At 53.2% G+C, this 24,284-nt stretch overlaps 1 protein-coding gene across 5 annotated transcripts in view; it reads right to left on the bottom strand.

The window, feature by feature from the left end:
* The window catches only part of CSMD2 (CUB and Sushi multiple domains 2), a 350,153-nt gene that overhangs the window by 123,566 nt on the left and 202,303 nt on the right, over window positions 1–24,284 (bottom strand). For 4 of the 5 annotated variants that reach the window (XM_032132060.1, XM_032132059.1, XM_032132058.1 and 1 more), the window contains 7 exons: window positions 23,427–23,609; window positions 11,027–11,353; window positions 8,456–8,650; window positions 5,760–5,898; window positions 4,475–4,662; window positions 2,812–3,000; window positions 2,450–2,566 (listed from right to left, as the gene is read on the bottom strand). In XM_032132060.1, the coding sequence (XP_031987951.1) occupies window positions 2,450–2,566; window positions 2,812–3,000; window positions 4,475–4,662; window positions 5,760–5,898; window positions 8,456–8,650; window positions 11,027–11,353; window positions 23,427–23,609 (1,338 nt within the window). The remainder of the gene's footprint in view (window positions 1–2,449; window positions 2,567–2,811; window positions 3,001–4,474; window positions 4,663–5,759; window positions 5,899–8,455; window positions 8,651–11,026; window positions 11,354–23,426; window positions 23,610–24,284) is intronic. The other variant, XM_032132062.1, reaches the window with a different exon arrangement.

The raw sequence follows: 24,284 nt of genomic DNA, 5'->3' as shown, positions 1-24,284 counted from the left end.
GAATGTTCAAGCCATGGGAATAAATTCCCTGCTGGAAGCAGAGTTGTGAAAGCTTGGGATTTAACAAGGACCAAACTGATCCAGTGCTCCTTGATGCTCCAAAACCAGGGAGCTGGGAGGCAGGGACAGCATGGGGGGGTGTGGAAGTGTTGGGATGTGTCTGGAGGGGTTTGGATTTGCCTGAAGGGGGTCAGGATGTGTTTGGATGAGTTCAGATGGGTAACGAGGTGTTTGGATGTGTCTGGAGGTGCTTGGATGTGTCTGGAGGTCTTTGGATGTGCTTGGATGTGTCTGGCTGTGCTCACACGCTCCCCCACCACAGCCCAGCATCCAAACCCCTTCCAACTTCTGTTCCATAAAACACCAGGACAAAGAACCCCCTTTGCTCATCTCCTCCTTCCACGGCTCTGGGGAATCAACAATTCTCCTCAACAACGGCTCTGAACTGAAAGGGAGCGGGTTTGGATGGGATATTGGGGTGAAGTTCCTCCTTGTGAGGCTGGGGAGGGCTGGGATGGAATTCCCAGAGAAGCTGTGGCTGCCCCTGGATCCCTGGCACTGTCCCAGGCCAGGTTGGATGGGGCTTGGAGCAGCCTGGGACAGTGGGATGTGTCCCTGCCCATGGCAGGGGTGGCACTGGATGGGCTTCAAGGCCCTTCCAACCCAGACCATTCCATGATTTTATGATCTATGGGATTTTCCTGAGGTGCACTTGGCTCCATGCCAGTTACAACATCCTCTAACTCCTCTCCCTCTCATTCCTAAGTGGGTTTGGGGATCTCCTGCTCCCAAGCAGCTGCCTGGGTGGAGCTTTCCCAGCCCAGAAAGCTGCCGAGGCACAGGAATTCTGCTGGAAGGGCCCCTGGATGGACACAGGGATCCCACAGAGTCACCCCTAAAGAGCTGCTGGGGAACAACCTTGGAGGAAGGACCAGCAGAGGTGAGGAGAGGGATAAGCGTCCAAAAAAGATTCTTCTACACCAAACACTCCAAGTCCTCTCTCAGCCTCTGATCCTCCCCTTCCCAGCACAGGAGAGCAGAGCTGAATTCCCAGGGACCTGTAAATTTTCCCTACAACTGCCTGGATTTATGGAGCAGCTCCCACCGTGATTCTCTGAGATTCATTACTGCAGCTAAGGCCAGAATTCCTGGGAAATAAAAAAGCTGGGAACAGCTCCTCAGAGAGCTCACTGGTGTGACAAACATGGGTGGGTTCAAGGTGCTCAGAGGCAGGGCTGAATTCCTTGGATGACCCTGCCCCTGCAGGAAGGGAAGGGCTGTTCCCTCTGCTCCTGACTTGGCCCCAGCAGCGTCTTTAACAGCCCAGGAGACAAAAAGCTCCTGAATTTCCATAGAAATATCCCTGCTTGCTGAAAGAACTCCCTGTCTTCTCGAGCTTGGCCAGGAGATTTCCCTGTGGTGTCGGAGTAAAAGCTCCCAGGCCATCAGAGCTGCTCCTCCTCCTATAACAGGGAGCGACTCTGCCGGGGTAAGGCGGTGCGTGATCCCAGCTGGATCAGGAGCGTGGATTAACGGGAGAGGGGATTGCTGCTCCTGCACAGAGCACCTCTCCCAGCTCCCAGAGCTCCCCAAAGCTCTGTGCTGCCCATGGACAAGTTTATTTGCTGGGATACAACCGGAATTGGGCAAACTGGCTGCTGATCCCTGCCTGGAGCTGAGTGGTGCCACGGCGAGGCCGTTGTGGGAGATGGAATTCCCATCCTTTGTGCTCAGCCCAGGAGATGCCGTTGGATCACAGGGAATTATCCCCCTCCTCCAGCACCAGCACACCAAACTCGCTCTCTAATCATCAGTGCCACCTTTTTCCTTGGATTTTCCTCCCAGACAGGAGCTCGTGCTGCTTGGAGCTTGGACTGAACTCACCCCCTGGCTGTGGGGGAAGGAGAAATGCAGGACTAGGGAAGAGCTGGGAACTCAGAGCCCAAGCTCTGGCCCAGGTCTGGAGCAGATTTATTCCGTGTTTCCACTTCTCCAGCCCTAAAATGCTGCACAGGGGCTGAGCCAGGGAATTAAAACAGAGCTGAAAGAGCCACAGAGCCCCAAATGTGCCAGCAGTGGTGGCAGTGGCAGCTCCTCTCTGCTCCCTGGGGCATTCCTGGCATTGCCAGGAATCCAAACAGCAGCTGACTCTCAGGATAGCTGGATCTCTATCCATCTACACCCTGACTTCCAGGATAATGCCACAAAGGTCTGGAATAAGAGACAACACATGGCACAGGCTCTGGCTGATGGCACGGAACCATTTGTCCCTCTGAATCCTCTCCACTTTAAAAGGATGAAGAGGTGACACCAAAACCCTCTGGATCTTGCCCAGGGACAATGGAATCATCATTCCTGAGAGGAACTCCTGGATCCCACAGGGAGCAGTTTCTCTCCCGCTGCCCACCACCACCCTCAGTCCTCTCCAAGCACCCCAAAGGTGTCTCACCTTTCCCATGGGATGTTTCTATTGTCCACGTGCAGTTCAAGTTGTTGGGATAAAAATCAGGGAAGCCTGGGGAGAGGATGGTGCCACTGGAGCCACGGATGTAGCCCCCACAGAGAGCTGAAAACACAGAAAAAAGGAGATCAAGAGTTCAATAATCCAGAACTTTTCACAAGCTGGGAGGAGAAAGTGAAAACAAAACCCAACCCAGGAAAATCCAACAAAATACATGGATCGACCCACCAAAATCCAGCAAAAGGGACTGATCATCCCACCAAGATCCATGGATTAAATGCCACTGGGAGCTTTCCAGCTGTTGCTTCGCAGTGGAGCTGCACAGGAAGGGGCTGCAGAGGTTTCCTCACCCTCACAGCTGGGCAGGGGCCGGCTCCACTGGAAGTTGGGCTCGCACTCCAGGGCCTCGCTGTCGCTCAGGGTGTAGCCGGGGTCACAGCTGAACGTCACCAGCGCTCCCACGTAGAAATCGTTCCCGTGGCGCTGCCCGTTCACCGGGATCCCCGGGTCCAGGCAGTGGTCGGACTGCAGCTTCACAGCTGTGGGACAAAGCAGCAGCGTCACCCCCTCGGGGCGCTGAGGAGCTCAGGGGGAAGATCACCCCTCCCATGGGATTGTTTGGAATCCTGCTGGTTATCCCCAGAGTGAGAGGGTGAAAGGGAGAGAGGGAAATCCCAAAAGTGAGAGAAGGAGAGAAGGAAATCCCAAAAGTGAGAGGATGGAGAGAGGGAAATCCTCACAGTGAGAGGATGGAGAGAGGGAAATCCTGAAAGTGAGAGGATGGAGAGAGGGAAATCCTGAAAGTGAGAGGATGGAGAGAGGGAAATCCGAAAAGTGAGAGAAGGAGAGAGGGAAATCCTCACAGTGAGAGGATGGAGAGAGGGAAATCCTGAAAGTGAGAGGATGGAGAGAGGGAAATCCCAAAAGTGAGAAGATGGAGAGAGGGAAATCCTCACAGTGAGAGGATGGAGAGAGGGAAATCCTCACAGTGAGAGGATGGAGAGAGGGAAATCCCAAAAGTGAGAGAAGGAGAGAGGGAAATCCTCACAGTGAGAGGATGGAGAGGGGAAAATCCTCACGGTGAGAAGAGGAAACAGAGAGAGGGAAATCCTGAAAGTGAGAGGATGGAGAGAGGGAAATCCTGAAAGTGAGAGGATGGAGAGAGGGAAATCCCAAAAGTGAGAGGATGGAGAGAGGGAAATCCCAAAAGTGAGAGGAGGAAACAGAGAGAGGGAAATCCTCACAGTGAGAGGAGGAAACAGAGAGAGGGAAATCCTCACAGTGAGAGAAGGAAACAGAGAGAGGGAAATCCTCACAGTGAGAGGAGGAAACAGAGAGAGGGAAATCCTCACAGTGAGAGGAGGAAACAGAGAGAGGGAAATCCTCACAGTGAGAAGATGGAGAGAGGAAAATCCCCAGAGCAAGAGGAGGAAATGGAGAGAGGAACTGGTGTGGGATTCTGTGCTGGGCCAGGAGCTGGGACTCCATGATCCTTGTGGGATCCAGCTCTGGATGTTCTGATTCTGTGAGCTCAGCTCTGTCTCCTAAAATCAAGAATATTCTGCAGATGCTAAAATAAAAATAAAAACCTTCTACAACAACCAAAGGGGGAATGGCTTCACACCGGAAAAGGGGAGATTCGGGTGGGATATTGGGATGAAATCCTTCCCTGTGAGGGTGGGGAGCGGCTGGGATGGCATTCCCAGAGCAGCTGTGGCTGCCCCTGGATCCGTGGCAGTGCCCAAGGCCAGGCTGGATATTGGGGCTTGGAGCACCCTGGGATAGGGGAAGGTGTCCCTGCCCATGGGTTTTAAGTTTCCTTCCAACCCAAACCAGTCTGGGATCCGAGGAAAAGCAGAAAAATCCACTGGCAGCAGCTTCCCACTCCCCAGTCCTTGAGCAGTGAGAGCTGCCTGCCACGGGGAAAAAGAGACCCAAGGGGCACGGATTGAGGCCGTGGCACTGCCAGAGAGGCCGGAATGCCAGGGAATTCCAGGAACAACGGGCCCTTACTTTCGTATCGGATCTGGAAGCCGATGTCAGAGTGGCTCTTGTCCGTGGTGAACAGGAGGTAGAGGTGGTTGCTGGTGCTGATCAGGAACTGGGGCACCTGGGTGCCATCGTAGACCCCGATCAGGGGCGACGAGTAGGAGCGGCCGTCCCGCACCTCCAGGGTGTCGTAGTTCACCTCTGTCTTGAACCTGGGAGGGACACGAGGGAGCTGTGAAACACCAGCACTGCTCCCTTCTCCTCATTTCAGCCCTGGAGCCACCACGGGGTCAGGGCTGGCTCCTTTCTGCTGCCTGAGCACCTCGCTGAGGGCACCTCTCACACCTTTGGGGTTTCGTTGTGATGCTTCACCTCTTCACCAGGCTGACCCCCACCAGGCTGGAAGCAACTTCGTGCCCCCTGAACAACCCCTCCCACACAGCCAGCCCCAGGGCCAGGAAATCCAGAGAAAGCCAAAAAACTCAGCATTCCCAAGGCTGGAGCGGATCCTCGCTGCTCTGCTCCCCACCAGGAACATGTGAGAGCTCAGCCCCCAGAAAGGCGTCTGAAACAGCCCTGAAAATGAGTGGGAATTCCTCAGGACAGGAAGGGGGGAAAAGCACCATTCCCACTGTTCCTTCCCCAGTGCTGAGTGAGTTTTAAAGCCCTGCCAGGAGCTCATAAATAAAAACGGAGAGGGGAGAACCCCAGAGCCGGACACGACGTGGAGCAGCTCATTCCTTCTCTTGGCTGCACCTTGGAATCGCCACAAACACCCTGATGCTGTTTGGAATTTTGTCTCTTTTTTTCTTTCATGTATTCTCTGTGTTCTTTACACAGACATTTGGAGCCCTGTAACCCATTCCAGTTTTCCCTGTTCTTTTCCACGCCCTTTCCCTAAGCAAAAAACCAAAACATGTTCCGAGGGTCTGCACTCTATCTTAGTTCTCCTGGCTACCAAAGACAAACAGCTCTTCCAACACATTTTCATCCACAAAGTACAACCCCATCCGAGGAAGAAAAGACTTGGAAGGGGCTTGACCCGAGAAAAAAAACTTTGCAGCACCACTTGTGCTCCTAATCGGTGTTTTTGTGTCAATTATGCTAATTTATGCTAATTTATAAAACCGTATGCACCCCCGTGTGAGTGGGCTTTGGTGGAGCTTCTCCAGAAGTACCCCTGGAGGCCTCCAAAGGGAGATCTGCTCTCCTGTGACCTCCTCACTAAAACGATCTCGAGTTCCATTTCCAGGGTGAGGAAAAGGCGACAGCCAAACCCAGGGGATGTGGGGCTGTCAAAGGTGAGCACCTGTCAAAGGTGATCTTGATGGGGTAGCCTGGCTGGGCCTCGATGACCCAGGCACAGCTCAGCGAGTCCTTGTAGAAGCCAGGCCAGCCCGGGGACAGGATGGTTCCGCTGGGTGACGTCAGGTGGCCCCCACAGGGCGCTGGGGACACAAAAAGGACACAAATCACACAATGATCCAAGCTGGAAAAGACCTTCAGGCTCATCCAGCCCGATGCAGCCGAGGCCATCACTAACCCACGTCCTTGAGTGCCACATGTCCCTTGAAACTGGGGTGAAATTGAGCTGCAGCACCGTGAGATGTCCCCACCCATGAAACGCCTCCCGTGCATTTCAGTCCTGCCACGAGTTAAAAACCACCAGAGCCAGATGAAAAACCAACACTGACTGCTTGGAAATTGCCTTTTCAGCTGCAAATGCAGACACTGCCCCCGTGGGAGCCGGCAGGGCTGGCCTCGGGCCCTGCCTCGGACGGGATGGGGTCATCATCATGACTGCATGGAAAAGCAGAGGAAACTGCAAGGTCGCTGGGCATTTCAGGTGCCAGAAAACCTCTCCCAGCCCCGCTAATTGAGTCATGGCTTTGCTGCCACCAGGGACGGCACCAGAGCAGGGCATTCATTCCACGCCGTGGTCCCTCGTGCCACCAGCAGGAGCTGCAGGTGCTTTATTGCGTTTTCTGGGTCTGAGGGCCCAGAGGCACAGAAACCCCCACAGCCCTCAGGAACTGCCAGGTTTTGTTCTCCAAGGAGCGACCCAGCGCCAGCCCCAATGTCACCGTGCCCCAGTGCCACCCTGGAGGTGCCCTAAAATGCGTCAGCCCCAGCCCCAAAGCCCCCCTGCTGCTCTGAAGGGTGGCAGATCAAAGTCATTTGGTCTCAGCTGGCTCCAAACCAATTATTTTCCCTTTCTGCCCCAAAGCTGCATCATCTCCTGTCAGGATTTCCAGCCTTTTTTCCCCCGTCTCCTTCATTCCCATTAATTTTTTCAAGTGCTGAGCAGGACTTTAGATCTCTGGGCTTTTCTCCTTGTTTAAAAAAGGGCAATTAAAATGTCCAGACTGAAGGGTGAGTCAAAGAAATCGCCAGAGTGATCAGGAGGAGAAGGCAGAAGGTTATCAAATGTAGGAGTTGATTAAAAGTGGATTATTGAATGCATGCTTCCCTTCCATTGTTGAAAATATGTAAATTTAAAGGCTCGTGTTTGAAAGGAACGGGAGCCCTGAATGAAACCCACGTTTTGTCAGGAGCAAAATTATGTAAGAATAGGAGAAGTCCAGCTTTTTATTCTATAAAAGCTGTCGAGGACAATTGATTCCTTCCTCCAATCCCAAAGACAACGGCCAGGATGGTGCAATTCCTGCTGCTCCAGCAATGCAAGACCAATTACTGGAACCCTTTCTCAATATTCCAGGGCTGTTTCTCCAGAGCTCAGTACTTGTTATTCAAATTGCTGCAAACACCAGAGCAGGGCATCACTTCCCTAAGAACGCAGGGCACAGGAAGATTTCCAGTCCTAATGAGCTCCTTCCTCACTTCTCTTTTCCAGAGGAGAGGCTTGAAAGTCCTAAAAAAGCTTTGAAATCTGAATTAAAGCCTTTAATTCAGCCCAGCTCCCCCCATGGCAGGGCTGGCTGTTGTGGGCAGGGGATGGGAATGCAGAATTTCTGCCTCTCAGCTGCCAGGGCCCATTGACAGAACTTCTGTCATCATATAAATATCAGCTATTTCACACGGATCAAAAAGCAGGAAGGGAAAACATCACCCTGGATCTTCCACTCCCTGTTGTTTCATTCCCTCCCTGACAGGAGCAGCAGGGAAGCTTTGAGTCATCACCAAACCAGAACCTTTCATTATTACTGTTATTAGAAAAACACCTGTTGGAATGAGAACTGATCCTAAAATCATCAAATAAATACAATAAAAACTCTGCCCAGCGCTCATTCCACACCAAAAAACTGGAAAATAAACGGAGCTCAGGAACGTTTGCACTGAACCTTCCTCCCCAGCAAACTCCTCTGTGCAGACAGCGCCTTCCAGAGCCATGGAAAATCCTGGAAGGTGCTGGCTGGACACTGGAATGTGAGAGCGAGCCAGAAACACGGTCCCAGATCCCAAAAGGCTGCAAAATTCCCCAGGGGATCTCTCTCCCTGCAAAATGGGAATGTTCACCTGGAGAAGGGAAGGATCCCTCTCCCACCAGGCTGGGAATGTTCACCTGGAGAAGGGAAGGATCTCTCTCCCACCAGGCTGGGAATGTTCACCTGGAGAAGGGAAGGATCCCTCTCCCTGCAAGCTGGGAATGTTCACCTGGAGAAGAGAAGCTCCAGGGAGAGCTCAGAGCCCCTTCCAGGGCCTAAAGGGGCTCCAGGAGAGCTGGAGAGAGACTGGGGACAAGGCATGGAGGAACAGGACCCAGGGAATGGCTGTGAACTGGGAAAGGGGAGATTTGGGGATATTGGGAAGGAATTCCTGGCTGGGAGGGTGGGCACGCCCTGGCACAGGGTGCCCAGAGCAGCTGTGGCTGCCCCTGGATCCCTGGCAGTGCCCAAGGCCAGACTGGACACTGGGTCTTGGAGCAGCCTGGCACAGTGGGAGGATCCCTGCCCATGGGAGGGGCTGGAATGGGATCTTTAATGTCCCTCCCACCCCGAAGCAGCCCAGGATTCCCCGCCCAGCCGGCAGGAGGATCGGGAGCACCTTCACAGCGCAGCACGGCGTTGTTCCACACCACGTTGCCCTCCTGCAGCACGCAGGTGACCGTCTCGGCGCCGTGGGTGCGGATGAAGCCCTCGTCACACAGGAAGGACACGGAGCTGCCCAGCTGGAGGCTGTCCCCAAAGCGCTTCCCGTTCACCGGCACGCCGGGATCCGGGCACTCGTTGTGCCGGAATGCTGGGAGAGGAGGAGGAGAGGAGGAAAGGACAAAAGAGAAGAGGAAAAGAGAAAAGAGAAGAGGAAAAGAGGACAATCAGGATCTTGTTTGCCCCATCCCACCCCCAAAATGAGGGTGTTGCACCCCAAACTGAGATCTTCCCCTTCCCAGTCTCTGCCTCAGGCGCAACAGGAGAGGAAGGGGGAGGTTAAAGCTGTTGGAGACAGCAGGAACAGCACCAGGAAAGGTCCTGGAAAACGGAGTTACCTTCTCAGTAACCTCCCACATATAGGAACACATTCATATATAAAAATATTCCACATAGGGAGAGATTTTTTAAAAACCCTAAAAATTTCGGCCTGGAGGGAACATAAGGGAACCATTGACGGGAAAAATGGGAAGATTTAGGGCACCAAGGTTAAAAAGTCCTCTCAGCTCGTTCTCTGGCTGCCACATCACAGAGCCCCCCACTGGCCTGGGATGGAAGGGACCTTAAAGATCACCCAGTGCCACCCCTGCCATGGGGTGTTTCCACTGTCCCAGGCTGCTCCAGCCTGGCCTTGGGCACTGCCAGGGATCCAGGGGCAGCCACAGCTTCTCTGGGAATTCCATCCCAGCCCCTCCCCACCCTCAGAGGGAGTAATTCCTTCCTAAAATCCAACCAGAACCTACTCCCTTTCAGCTCCACGCACAGCCCTGCTGGGATAAACCAAGGGACACACAGGAACCACCTCTGCAGGTGCCACCAAGTCCTTGTGGGATTGCAGAGACACCCAGCTCTGGTTAAAGCCCTCTCCAGCAGTTAAAGCTACACCAGCCAAACATTTGGAAATGAGGTGTTAATTCCTCATTAAGTGCATAATTATGCCCTACATCTCCTCACGATGGGAAGGGCCTTGGAGAGGAGCAGCCTTTTAAGGATTAAAGGCTCCAGATTAATCCCACACCGGAGGTTTCAGTGTCTTTAATGCACCTGAGCAGAGCCTGGGAGCTCTGGGTTGCTCCCAGAGCATCTCTGCCCTCACAACATCCCATGATCCACAGGGCTGGAGGGGAAAGGAGGCTGGGGCTGTGCCCTGTGCCCTGGTACCTGTCCCTGGCAGCAGCGCTGCCTCCTCCTCTCCCTTCCCCGACCCCAAGGGAAGGGCCTCGAGGTGTCTGGGAAAGTCAGAACCAATTCACTCATTCCTGAGTCATTCCCAGCACTGAAAAACCTGCCTGAAAAACATCCCCACGCAAGGGCCAGCCCCAGCTCCCTGCAGGAGTACGGGAGAGGCACCAGCAGCGCTCCTGAGGTGTCACCCTCACCCCTGGGTTTGTGGCACCCCCTCACCCAAAGCCCCTCAGCCTGGCTGCAGTTTGCCAAAGGCTTCCTTAGGGCCTCTCATTTTATATCTTTTTTTCTCTTTAAATAAAGGCTCTGCAGTCAGGGCTGGCAAGGCCATTAATTCATCAGTGCCACCAAAGGCTGGCCTAACAAAGCCACTGCTTGGTTCTGCTGAAGGGGTTTAATAAAGCTCTTTGGAAAATTACAGCACAATATGAGGGTGAAATTACTGAGGCATTCTCTGGGGATTTGAGGAGTGGATTTAGGTGGAGCCAAATCCATCTCTGGAAATTTCAAGGCTTTCTAACACAAGGCAGGGCAACTTTTGCCTTTTTCCACAAAGTTTTGCAACTCTGGCTGTCAGCAAACGAGGGTGGCACTGACTGAGGGACACAGGAACCATCCCAGATCCAACAACTCCTCCTGAGCTGCCCCCAGGGCATCACCTCAGCCTGAGCAGAAAGGAGGCTCCGAGGTGGAGAGCAGAAAGCCCAAAAATCATAAAATCATGGAATGGTTTGGGTTGGGAGGGACATTAAATCCCATCCCATCCCACCCCCTGTCAGGGCAGGGACACTCCCACTATCCCAGGGTGCTCCCAGCCCCGTCCAGCCTGGCCTTGGACACTGCCAGGGATCCAGGGGCAGCCACAGCTGCTCTGGGAAATCCATTCCAGGGCCTCTCCACCTTCACAGGGAACAATTCCATCTCAATATCCAACTTTATCAGCTTCAGGTCATTCCCCTCATCCCATCACTATGCTCTTTTCCAAAATCCCTCTCCTGATGGAAGAAGCTGATGGAAGAACCCAAATCCTGGCTGCCATGGACAGATAATCCAGAACCAAACTGGTTTTTTTTGTGGACAACACTTCCATAACCACAAAGAATCTGTGCCACCAGCTCTAAACTTGCCACCAATGCTCCCTCACCCAACTCCAAACCTGAATTAATCCCCAATTTTCATGTTCACCCTGGCATTCCAAGAGCTTTGGCGAGACCCATCCCTGCAGTCTCCAGCACGGATCTGGAGTTTAAAGCCCAGGCAGAAGGAAGGGTGGAGCACTCACTGGTGAAGGTGATGTTGAAACCTCTCTTCTCCATGGAGTGGTCAGTCTGGAACTCCAGCCTGGCCACGTGGCCGCTGCTGGTCAGCGAGGAGGGGATCTGGCTGCCTGAGAAGGTGCCCAGCACCGGGGACTCGGCGGTGCCGCCGTCCTTGACAGCCAGGAAGTCGAACTGGGGCTCCACATCAAAGTCATTGAAGGCCAGGTGGATCCTGCTCTCGGGGTTGGCGATGATGAGCCACACGCAGTGCAGGCTGCTCCCGTACTCCTCGGGGTAGTTCGGGGACAGCACGATCCCCGACGGGCTGGTGAAGTTGAAGAAGCAGGAAACTGCAAGGGGAAAGGGCTGTCAGTCCCACGGCACATCCCACAGCCATCCCTGCCCTCATCCCCACCCCGAGCTGCGACGCTCCCACACGCTCCTGCGAGGGCTCAGTGGTTTATTGGCAGGGGGAAGCAGCGACTCCCAGGCTGCCAGAGCCCACTGTCAAACTTCTGTCGTCATTGAAATACCAGACACTGCCCGTGGATCCAAAACCACGATGGGAAAACACCACCCCGGATCTTCCATTCCCTGTTCTTTAATTCCCTCCCCGACAGGAGCAGCAGGGAAGCTTTTGGTCACCACTAAACCAGAATCTTGTGGTCACCACTAAACCAGAATCTTGTGGTCACCACTAAATCAGAATCTTTTGGTTACCACTAAACCAGAATCCTTTATTATTGGAATAAGAAAAACACCCATCTTTCAGGACTTTGGGTGGTTTTCCCACTTTCCAGCCCCTTCCAGGTTTCTTTAACAGCAGGAGGAAAATGTCTCTCTGGTGGGATTTGGCATTTTCCAGGTGAATTCTCCCGTGCATCCCTCAGGAAAGCCTCCCAAGAATCCAGTGGGTGACTTGAGCTGGTGCAAATAAAACCAGCGTGAAACAAGTCAGGTTTTGCCTCAACATTTTTTGCTGTGGCCGTGGCCCAGCACATCCCACAGCACCTGGAGCAAGGAACCAGCTCAGTCACTCCGGGCACTGCTCCAGCTTCCCCTGCTGCTCTCCAGGCTCAGCTCTGTCACCCACAGGTGACACATCCGTCCCAGGGAGCTGCAGACTCCTCGGGGCTTGCTTAAAAATAAAATCTGCCCTTCCAAGCTGCCCTTTTCATCTACCGAGTTCATTTTCCTCTCCAGATTCACCCACTGCATTCCCCAAACTCCTTCCATGCCCGTCCCACAGGGAGTATCTGCGGGATACAGCAACAAATGGAGTCCTTGGAGAAGGAGCTGTGAGTTAATTTGCCTTTGTTTGTGCCCTTGGGAAGTCGTTTACACCTGGCTGAGCACTGGGAAATGCAGGATGCTCCCTGGAACAGCCCAAGAACCTTCCCAAGCGCCGGGGGTTGGGATAAACCAGAGGAGCCCTGGCAGAGGGGAAGCTCCTCTTCCCAGCACAAATAAATCATCGACTTCTGCTGGGCCAGCACATTCCCAAAACCAGGCACCCAACCAGGCTGCCATTCCCACGGAAATAATTAAAACCAGGCTTAAAACGAAGCTGAGGGGAAGAGCGTGCATGAAAAACCCTCCAGCTCTCCAGGGGCTCCATCCATCCCGGGCTGCAGCTGCCAAGGCCCATTAATTTGGGAAGGCAAGGCTGCCTTTGAAGTGCTACCTGCCCAAAGTTCGGGATATTTTATGTATGGCTGCTTTGCTCATCCTTTTTCCCCATCACCACCCTTGGTAAAAGCCATTATTGGGAACATCCATCTCCCTAATTCCTGGCACAGAGGATGAGCCTGGCTTGGGGTTGGCATTGGGACAATTATCTGGATCACTGCTCTGCCTCCCTCTGTTATTTTCCCTCTGTCTCCCCTCACCACTTAATGGGTTTGGATCAAAGAATTCGGACGTTCCCGTGACGTTCTCAAGGCCACGGAGCTCCACAATCCATTCCCTGCTCTCAGCCACGGCGAGAGCAGATTAAAGAGCAAACAAACTGCAAAACATGCTCGGGATTTTTGGGCTCTCTCTCTACCAGATGCTGCAACACCAGGGGATGCTGTCAAATAATTCTGTCAGCATAAGCACGGTGTAATCTGCCTGGGAAAAATTAGAAATAAATGCATTCACACCCAGGGAAATGTCTCAGCAGCAGGGATGAGGTGTCTCCTATAAATTTTTAAATCCAAGGGGGGAAATTAGCATTCAGCCAGGACCTCCAGCAGCCCAGCAAGAGAGAGGTGCAGTCTCCAGTTCAGAAAATAAAACAACAAAGGACTTGCTGACAAAGGGGAGAGGAGCAGAGCGAGGGAAGAATATAAAATTAACCTTTGCCAGATAAAACAAAGTGACAGATTAAAGAGGAGCTGATAAAAAAAACCTCTCCAAGAGTCTCCACTGCAGGGAAGTAAAGGAGGATTCTGATTTTCCGTAGGATCAGTGAGGAGAAAGGCAAGTTGGAGCTGGAGGACCAAGGCCACTGCCCCAAGGTGTGGCCAGGAAAAAGCTCTCCTTGTTGGAGAGGGGAGCTGGAATCACATTCCAGAGGGGAACATCCAGCCTAGGAAGCCAGAAGGTTTATGAACAAGACCATGGGGCCTGTGAGACGATTTCCTTCTTCTTTTGAAGCAGAGGACCTTTTTCTTCACCATGGAAGGAGGTTTTTCTTCACTGTGAGAGGAGATTTCAGCTCTGGCTCTGGATCCACGTCAGCCTCCCTGGAGCTGGACACTGGGATAAATCAGGAGCTGTTCAACAACGTGTCACGGCCAGGGACAGGCTGTCAGGAGGAAGATGATGGCAGCAGGAAAGGTGGGAGGCAGCCCAGCTCCACCTGTCTGGGGCTGCTGGAGCATCCCAAAGAGCCCTGAGGAGCAGGAGTCACTCCCAACATGACAGAGGCCAGCCCTGCTGCCTGCAGCCCGTCCATCAGCATCAGCGGGCTGGGAGCATCCCTGGCTGCAATTAATATTTATTATCTTCGTTCTTAAATGCCAGGAGAGGCCATTTCATGACGTGCACAGCACAGGGGCCCGTTTGCAAGGCTGGTCCTTGTCAATAATGGCTGTATTTGCCAATAATCGTTACCTGTGTCAATAATCATTACTGCTGATCGAGTACTGCAAAGGCAATGAGGAAAATCCCTTCATTAAACACAGAATCCATCCCAGCAGACACAAAGCAGTGAGAGCACGTCAGTAATGAAGCAGCACAGGGATTTATTCATCACAGCAGGATCCTGCCTTGATTGAGAGCACTGGAACAGCGGAGGAGCAGCTCCTTGGTTCTTCCCTCAGGAGTGGGACATGGATGTGAGCACGGATCAGCCAGGAGTTCTCCAGCAGCACCTTCAGCAGGAGCAGTTCCTGCATTCTTCTCTTCTCTTTTCTCTTCTCTTCTCTCTTTTCTCTCTTCTCTCTTTTCTCTCTTCTCTCTTCTCTCTTTTCTCTCTTCTCTTCTCTCTTCTCTCCTCTCCTCTCCCTCACTGTTTTTCCTCTTTTATTCTGCCTTCCCAAGACCATCTCACCTCCTCACCCACCACCTCTCTTCTCCTGTACCTGGCTCCAGACATTCCATCCCTGCTCATCCTGCAGGAGAATCCAGGGCTGATCCTGGAGAGGTCACACTGTGGGAGCAGGAAAGGCACCGGGGTCAGGAGCCAAAAACCAAGCAGGGAATCACTGGAATAATTGCAGTTGCCATGGAAATGATCAAAAAATCCTGATTTTTCTCTCAGTTTTTAGATCCTGCTCCCACAGACTGTGACCTCTTGGGAGAGAGCTGGGAGACAGGAGTGCATTTTCTGCCTTGCATTTGCTTTTCTCCCAAGATCCCTCCTCCAGGCAGAACTTGGTGATGGACTGGAAACGCAGGAGCTCAGCAGGAGCCTGGTTAATGCCCAGCATTCCTGGGAAGAGCTGCCAGTGCTGGAAGCTCAGGGCCCTGCTCCAGCTGGGCAGCAAAGTGCTTCACGTTTTGTGTTCTCCTCTTTCTGGATCTGCTGTTCCAAGGGGGGAAAAAAGAAAAAATCTGCATCTCATGGTGCCTCTTCCTCCTGAAAACTCTCCGGCACCACAGGGCAAGTGGGAGGCGAGGGAAGGAGTCTGGAGCAAAATTAACTGGGAGGGTTTTGTTGTTTCAGAGCAACAAAACTCAGCTCAGTCCGGGGGTGGCACTGCAGGTGTGAGGAGAAGAATGAAATCCAGGCAGGTTTTGGGAAGCAAATCTTGAGGAAAACATCACTGAATTTAAAACAGACGCGCAGGGAAGGGCAGGTTTCACTGCCACCCACTCCGGCAGGAGCAGGGATTGGGTCTGGGAACAAGCTGGAGCTTTTTAAAATTTTTTGGGAGCTGCTGGGACAGGGCTGGGCTGGCTCCTGCCGGGGATCCTGCAGCCACCTGCTCCTGGGCCGTGCTCCAAGGCTCTGCACCGAGATCCTCTCCCGTGCTCCCACCGATGCCAACAGAACTCTTCCTCTCCCAGCAGTCTCCCTCGGGAATTTTTGCAGTGGTCACAAGAAGTTGGAAGTTTATGGCTGCTTTTTTTGGTCCATAAAAAACCTCGTGGTGCTCCTCTGCACCTCTGGGGGGTTTGGCAGCTCCTCCCTCCTCTGCCAAGTGCTGAATCCGGCTCCGCAGGCTGGGATGGGAATGTCCCCACACATTCCCAACCCCACAAGTGCACGAGGAGCAAGTCCTGACCCCCTTGGGCACCCCAAAACGTGTGGGGTGAGGGCAGCTGCTCCCCTGAGCGTGGCCAGGTTGGGTCACTCCTCAAGCTCTGCTCGTGGGGAGCAGCAGAAAGACCCCAAAACCCAAACTCTACCACATCAAACTCCACCCTGGAAGTGGGAACGTCCCACTGCAGCTTCCTCAGACCCCCACCCCACGAGGGAAAGGTTAAATAAGGCAGGAATAACACGGGAAGTTCTCCACAGCCCAGATGGATGATGGCAACACCACACCCCACATTCTCATTTTGGGACACAGGGAGGGGACAGACAAAACCCCCTGGATAAAGCCAGAGTCATTTCAGATGTGTGTGAAGAGGAGGAACCCACGGAACCCGCCCTGCTGAGCAATTCCTGTTAGGAACGGGGAAACGGGGAAACGGGGAAACGGGGAAACGGGGAAACGGGGAAACGGGGACAGGACAGCCCATCTGGAGCAAAACCCCCTCAGGGGAGCAGATCCACGGGTCCAGTCAGGAAATGACAGCATGGAGGCAACTGCAGGGAGCTGCATCCTCCTGGGATTGGAGCTGGGAGCACCCCGGAGTGGGCACAGCCAGGAGGAGCTGCCCCGATGAGGACAACAGAGCTGGTCACATCTGCGGGGTCACACCCCAAACCCCACACTCTGGCCTGGCCACTGCACCCCAAAATTCCTGATAAACCCTGAGAAGTCCCGGAGCAGCAGCTCTCAGGGGGAGGATTTTTCTCCTGGCTTTACAATGGTGAGTAAGAACTCGCTGGCAAAGTGACACCGAGGAGCAAATGGGCTCTGGTTGGACGCAGGTGGACGCCAGATTTCCTTGGATATGGACACCATGGGAAGTTCCCAGCTGGAGTGACAGGTTGGAAAGATGTGCAGCTGATTTGGGACATCTCCCAGGGAAGAGCCCTTGAACAGTCACGGGAAGGAAACGGAAAATTTTCATGTAGGTTACACCAAAAAAAAAAACCAACCAAAAAAACCCAGGCTGAGGAGCTCATGGGGGACAATTCCAAGGCAATTCCCTGGCACTGGGAAGCTGCTGCAGTGATTCCTGCCCGGCCCAGCACTGAGCAAACACGGCAGGCTCACTCTCTGCTGGGGCAGAGCTGCAGGACGAGGGCTGGGGGCCGAAGGGCCCTGCTGGAAGCGAGGCAGGGAAGGGCCTGGCACGGCTGCCAGCGAGGAACCAGGCTGTGAACAACTGCTACAAATCCCTCAGGATGCAGCATCGGGGTAATCCTGCTGCAGCTCATTCGCTTCCCTCCCTGCCAGGACAGGCTGCATCTCTGCTCGGGGCCATGAGGAGCATTCCCCAGGGATTTGCTGCTCCAAACCCCTCGGATCAAGGGCAGGGAGAAGGTGGGGAGGGGACCTCAAGGAATCCCAACAGCTGCAGGGCCCATCCCAGCCTGGAAGGGATCCAGCTGCTGGTGCTGGGATGTGATGGGTGCTCCACCAGGGGCAGGGGGGACACTTTGGGGCAGCCACCACTTCCCTGTGGTGGTTTTTTTTTGGCAGGAATAACTGGAGTGTGTGTCTGCCATGACAGCAGGAAAATGGGACCATGGAGCTTCATAAAAACATCATCAAAAATAAAAAACCCCCACCCGGCAAAACAGTCTGGGAATAAAAACTCATAGAATCCCTCAACTTCTCCCCAAATCCAGTGGAAGCAGCGGCATCCACAGTCCAGAGCCAGCTGGAGAAGGAAAACATTTCCAGCAGGAGGGAGAAACATTCTGGAAGTGAATCTAAACTGTTCCTTCGGCACGGCACAAAGAGGAGTTAAAAGGAAGAGTCTGAAAGGAAGAGGGGGAAAAAGAAGAGGAAGGAGGGGAAAATAATGAGCAAATTGATATTCATCATTTAGAGCCAAATGAAAAGCTTGTCAGTGGTATAAATGGTGCTGGTTTATTCACTGTATGGCTGGGAAAAACATCCCCTGAACTCTGCATTCCCAGGCTTCCCATGGATTGGAGCACACAGAAGGTCTGCAGTCCTTCCAAGGAGGAGCTCGGGCTGTTCAGCAGGTCTAATATGGGATTAACAGGATGAAAAATTTTTTTAAAAAGGAGCAATTATCGCTAAGGAGAAATGAGATTTTTTAAATGAAAATAAGATTGGAAAAGGCTGGGAAGGAACAGTGAGGAGAAATGGGCTGGGGTGGAGGTTCTCAGGGAATGAGAGAGGAAAAGAGCAAATCTGCTCCAAAGCCAGGGAAGGAAAGAGCCCATGGAACAGAATTCCAACAGGAAATGCTCTGGGCAACGCCCTCTGCTCTGCCCAGGGGAATGCTGTGCGTGAGCAGGGTGAGAATACAGAGGTGCAACAGCACAGCAACGGGAAAAGCACTGGGAAGGGCTGAGATCCTACAGCAGGACCAGAATCCCTGGAGTGAGGATCAGCTCAGGAGTCTGGAGGAGGCCAGAACTATCGTGAGAGAGCACGGCTGCGAGTGTGGCCCCTCCACTGCAACATTCCCAGGAATGACCACGCTCACTCTTATCCCAATCCACGCAAACAGAGCCAGGACTGAAAACGTTCATCCAACCCGTCCAAACATCCCTGGGAGCAAACAGATTTATCCCCAGTCCATTTAAACATTCCCAGGAATGAACAGGTTTGTTCCCAAACCCATTCAAACATTCCCAGGAATGAACACATTTATCCCAATCCATTCAAACATTCCCAGCAGTGAACATGTTTATCCCAAATCCTTTAAAACATTCCCAGCAATGAACACGTTTATCCCCAATGCATGAACACGTTTATCCCAAATCCATTCAAACATTCCCAGGAATGAACACGTTTATCCCCAGCCCAGTTAAACAGACCCAGGAACAAACAAATTTGTCCCAAATCCACTCACACATTCCCAGGAATGACCATGTTTTTTCCCCAATTCATTCAAATATTCCCAGGAATGAACAGATTTATCCCCAATTCATTCAAACATTCCCAGTTTATCCCAAACCCAAACATTCCCAGAAACAAACGTATTTGTCCCCAATCCATTCACACATTCCCAGGAATGAACACGTTTACCCCCAATCCATTCAAACAGACCCAGGAATGACCACATTTCTTCCCAATCCAATCAAATATTCCCAGGAACGAACAGATTTATCCCAAATCCAAACATTCCCAGAAATGAACATGTTTGTTCCCAATCCATTCACACATTCCCAGGAATGACCCCATTAATCCCAAATCTCTGCCGAGCGACGCCAACCAACGCAGCCCTGCCGGGGTCAGTGCAGAACCTCCCTCACCCAAGGTTTTTTTGGATGCACAAATCCCCTTCTTTTTATTCCCCCACCATTGAATTCCCTGTCAAACACGAGACGGGTCCAGAAAACCTGGATTTTCCAAGTCTGATCCCAACAAACTGAACCTGCACCAGAAATTCCGGCATTCCCTGGAATGATTCTCCCAGAACTGGCAGAGGGCAGCCAAACCAAGGCAGCAACGCTGCCCTTGCTGCCCGAGGCGGTGACAAATGGCATTTATTGTCACTCCCACTGCCACAGTCATCCCCACGGAAAAGGACAAAGGACGGCACTGCCCGAGTCAAGCACTGAGAGAAAACTGCAGGATGGAAACTTGGGAAGCACAGGGAAAGGCAGGAGGAGCAGGGAAGGCAAGAACAGAGATCCTTGTAAGACCCTCTCACTGCAGAACCCCCCCCAGGAGCAGCAGGGCCCTGCTCTTTCTGTCAAATAAACCTCGTGAAGCGAATTTTGGGGGCCTCCCACTGCAAACAAAATCAGATAATGAGGGGTTTTTTCCCTACTCCACACGAGGAGGTTTGAACAGCAATTCCCAGCCTGGATTGGGAGGTTTGGCAGCCCTGGAATGTCCCTCTCCCCCACCACATCCTCCATCCTCGGTGTCAGCACAGTGAGAGCAGCTCCAGAGCTGGAAGTATGGGGCTGGTTCTCCATTTATAAACTGAATCATCTCCTGAGCCACAGGGAGCTTCAGCTGGAATATTCCATCCCTCAGAGTCCCCAGCATCAGAGCACAACATTCCTGTGAGGGAGCACAAGGGTTTTTCCTTCAGGGATATTTCTCCAATGGCCCCTCCTGAGCCCATTTTGCTGAGAAAAGGGAACAAACTCTGGACAAAATCGAGTTCTGGGGTGTCCTGGGTGCGGAGCTGCCCTGGCCTGTGACAGACACATTCCTGAACCCTGGAAATGCCATTTTTAACGACAACAACAGGACTACGGAGCTGATTCGAGCGGTGCAGGATGGTGGAGAGCAGGGAGAAGAAGTTCAGCCATCACCCACAGCCAGACACTGCCAGGAACAGCCACCCAGCCACCCACACTGAACAGAAATAAACACCCCCACACACAGGGTATGGGAACAGACACTCCAACATCCAAATTGAACAGGAACAGACACCCAGACACTCAAATTGCACAGGAACAAACACCCAGACACCCAAGCTGTGCAGGAATAAACACCCAGACAGGCACAGGGGACAGGGACAGACACCCAGACACCTGAATTATACAGAAACAAACATTCAGACACTCAAATCCCACAGGAACAGACACCCAGACACCTAAATTGTACAGAAACAAACACCCAGACAGCCACATTGCACAGGAACAGACACCCAGACACTCAAATCCCACAGGAACAGACACCCAAACACCCAAATTGAACAGAAACAAACATTCAGACACCCAAATTGAATAGGAACAAACATCCAGACACTCAAAGCCCACAGGAACAGACACCCAGACACCCACACTTTACAGAATCAAACACCCAGACACCCACATTTAAGAGGAACAAACCCTCAGACACCCAAAACGCCCCCAAATCTCACAGAACAACCCCCAGCTCAGCACACCCACAGCCCGGGGCTGCCCCTCCACCCTCAGAGCTGCAGATTCCCAGAGGGAGCTGGGAACCCCCCTGAGCACCCCAAAGGCCAGGGACACCCTGCTGAGGTGGGGGAGCAGGAATCCCACACCTGAGAGGGTTGGCACAGTCCCCAGTGTCCCCCTGGGCGGCTCAGGGACACGGTGACAACACAGAGGAGGAGGAGGAGGAGGAAGATCTGGGATCACAGAGCCAGGCAGGAATTCGGGGCCCTTGGCATCAGCAGAGGGGTTACAGGGATGGTTTGTGCTGCTTTGCCACGGAAACCCCAGGGAATGAGCTCTTCCCAAGAAATCTGCCTGCTCCCCAACTCCTGCTCCCAGATCCCAGCTCCCCAATCCCTGCTCCCAAGCTCCAGCTCCCCAAATCCCACCTCCCCAACTCCTGCTCCCAATCCCTGTCCCCCAAATCCCTGTTCCCCAACTCCTGTTCCCAGATCCCACCTCCCCAACTCCTGCTCCCCAAATTGCTGCTCCCAAACTCCTGCTCCCCAATCCCTGTCCCCCAACCCGTTCCCCTATCCCTGCTCCCAAATCCCAGCTCCCCAAATCCCAGCTCCCAAACTCCTGTTCCCCAACCCCTGCTCCCCAACCCCTGTCCCCCAACCCGTTCCCCTATCCCTGCTCCCAAATCCCAGCTCCCCAAATCCCAGCTCCCCAAATGCCAGCTCCACAACCCCTGTTCCCAAACTCCTGCTCCCCAATCCCTGTCCCCCAATCCCTGTCCCCCAAATCCCTGTTCCCCAAATCCCTGTTCCCAGATCCCACCTCCCCAACTCCTGCTCCCCAAATCGCTGCTCCCAAACTCCTGCTCCCCAATCCCTGTCCCCCAACTCCTGCTCCCCAATCCCTGTCCCCCAACCCGTTCCCCTATCCCTGCTCCCAAATCCCAGCTCCCCAAATCCCAGCTCCCCAAATCCCAGCTCCCCAAATCCCTGCTCCCAAACCCCTGCTCCCCAAATGCCAGCTCCACAACCCGTTCCCAAACCCCCGCTCCCAAATCCCAGCTCCCCAAATGCCAGCTCCCCAATCCCTGTTCCCGAACTCCTGCTCCCCAATCCCTGTTCCCCAATCCCTGTTCCCAAACTCCTGCTCCCCAATCTCTGTTCCCCAATCCCTGTCCCCCAATCCCTGCTCCCCAGCCCCAGCTCCACAGCCCCTGTTCCCAAACTCCTGTTCCCCAGCCCCTGCTCCATCTCCAGCTGTCCCACCCCCATGGCCAAGCACGGGACTGTTCCCACAATCCCAACCAGCAGCACCCAAACCAGGCTCCCTCCTTTCTCCACCTCACATTTAACGGGCTCCAAACATTTCCCACCCGGATTTCAGACACATTTTGTCCTGTGACCTCTCCTGCTCCAGTTCCCATTCACAATGAAGTCAGGAGTGAAGGTCTAGAGGGGGCTTTGAGGTACTTTTCCCACTGCTTTGTTGATCCATAAATATCCCAAGAGCCACAGAGAACAGATCACACCAGAATAATTTTAACTGAAAGATTCCTGCCGTGCTTTGCATGGATGGGGCTTGATTTGATCAAAATCTACCTACAAAAAACAATCCTATTTTACCAAAAACTCTCCTTTTTCTACTACTGTGGCCCAGTTTCTTCATCCTGGGCACCACAGTTTTACTCTCACTCCAAACTCTCAGCACGAGCCTCAACCACAGCACCAAGTTGCTCAAAGCCACCCAAAATTCCGGGAAATTCAAAGAAAAAACCAGCACAGAACCAGCCTAACACTTCCCAGATAATCAGGAAAAACTCTCATTCCCTCAGCAGCACCTCCAGCTGGTTTGCTTCCAGAGGAAAAAACCAAACAGGAAGGGAGGGATGGCAGCTGGAAAAGGCAGGACTCACCGAGGAATTGCTTCCTTTCCCCAGGCATTTCTCAGAGCTTAAATCAGTGTTTGGAAAGAAAGGCACTGACTTCAAATTATTTCCCCCCTTCTCCATGATCCCCAATTCTCTCCCAGCTCCTCCAGACTCTGCAGGATCCAGTTTTTCCCTTCCCAGCTCCATCCTCTCCGTGGATCAGCTCCTGCCACATCATGTTTCTGCTGGAATCTAACCCAGTTTGTCACCTGCCCAGCGAATCAACACTTCTAAAAACGACATTTCTGCTTTCTCCCTCTCCATTCCGCCCTCCCTCAACTGGATTTTCCTCTCCTGGTTTTTTTAGGCTCAGTCTCACTTCCCTGCACCACAGACCCTGCTCCGAGGCCCAGATTTCAACACAGCCAACAAAGAAGAGAGGAAATAAAAAGAAGAGTGAGGTTATCACCAACTGAGGAAACCTGAGCTCCTGCTGGGAGTTTGGGCAGTGTCCAAACCCAGCGTTGTCCCTGTAGGAAGGTCCTGTCAGGGCAATAAAGCAAATTGCCCAGCACATCTCCAAAGGACACCGAGAGCACTAAAACCCCACGGGGACTGCGCAGTAACTCCCATTTACACCCCAAAAGATGACCCTGAGCCACCACGGAGAGCAGAACATCCCACCTCTGCTGAGAACTCAGGCAGCAAACGCAAAACTGAGGCCCGGCAGCAGCAGGGAGCCTGGAGAGTGTCAGATCATGAGGGAAAAAAATAGAAATCCAGGTTTCAATCATGGATTTGGCCGTGTCCTGTCTGTGCCACGGCCACCAAGGATGGATTTTCCCTCAGGGCAGAGCAGGGAAAGCCAAAACCTCTCCCCGAGCTGGCTGAAGGTGCCGCTGGGCGGGTGCCACCGGTGCCACCACCACGGGGCCCCCTCAGAGGACACAGGGCACTGCTCTGGAGCTGCTGGCTGACTTACAAACACACACAGGTTTCTGAGCAGACCACTGGCTGCTCTTTTGGCAGGTTATGCTTTTGTGGCCCTTCAGCTCGAAGGCGGGCTGGCACTCGAAGTGCAGAGTGTCCCCGTGGCGGAAGGTGGAGCCTTCTCTGCGGCCGTAGGCCGGGATGCCGGGATCGCCGCAGCTGCCCTGGTCGATCTCTGCAAGAGAGAACACAGGATTTGGGTGTGGGGAAAGGGCTGGGAGAAAGAACATGAAATTTGGGTGTGGCAATGGGGGCTGGGAGAAAGAACATGGAATTTGGGTGAAGAAAAGGGGGCTGGGAGAAAGAACATGGAATTTGGGTGAAGAAAAGGGGGCTGGGAGAAAGAACATGGAATTTGGGTGTGGGGAAGGGGCTGGGAGAAAGAACATGGAATTTGGGTGAAGAAAAGGGGGCTGGGAGAAAGAACATGGAATTTGGGTGTGGGGAAGGGGCTGGGAGAAAGAACATGGAATTTGGGTGAAGAAAAGGGGGCTGGGAGAAAGAACATGGAATTTGGGTGTGGGGAAGGGGCTGGGAGAAAGAACATGGAATTTGGGTGAAGAAAAGGGGGCTGGGAGAAAGAACATGGAATTTGGGTGTGGCAATGGGGGCTGGGAGAAGGAACATGGAATTTGGGTGAGGGGAAGGGGGCTGGGAGAAAGAACATGGAATTTGGGTGAAGAAAAGGGGGCTGGGAGAAAGAACATGGAATTTGGGTGAGGGGAAGGGGGATGAGGCCCAGCTGGTGCAGCCCCCACCAGATTGTGGCACCCCAACCTGAACTGTCTCCTAAAAACCCATCCTGACTGCTCCCCCAGCCTCAAATCAAGGGCTTTAGGATGAGGAAAGG

The sequence above is a fragment of the Corvus moneduloides genome, chromosome 23 (assembly GCF_009650955.1).
Source record: "Corvus moneduloides isolate bCorMon1 chromosome 23, bCorMon1.pri, whole genome shotgun sequence".
NCBI classification, from domain to species: Eukaryota; Metazoa; Chordata; class Aves; order Passeriformes; family Corvidae; genus Corvus; species Corvus moneduloides.
Note: the sequence above shows the minus strand (reverse complement) of the source record. Positions and strands in the feature narration are given on the sequence as shown.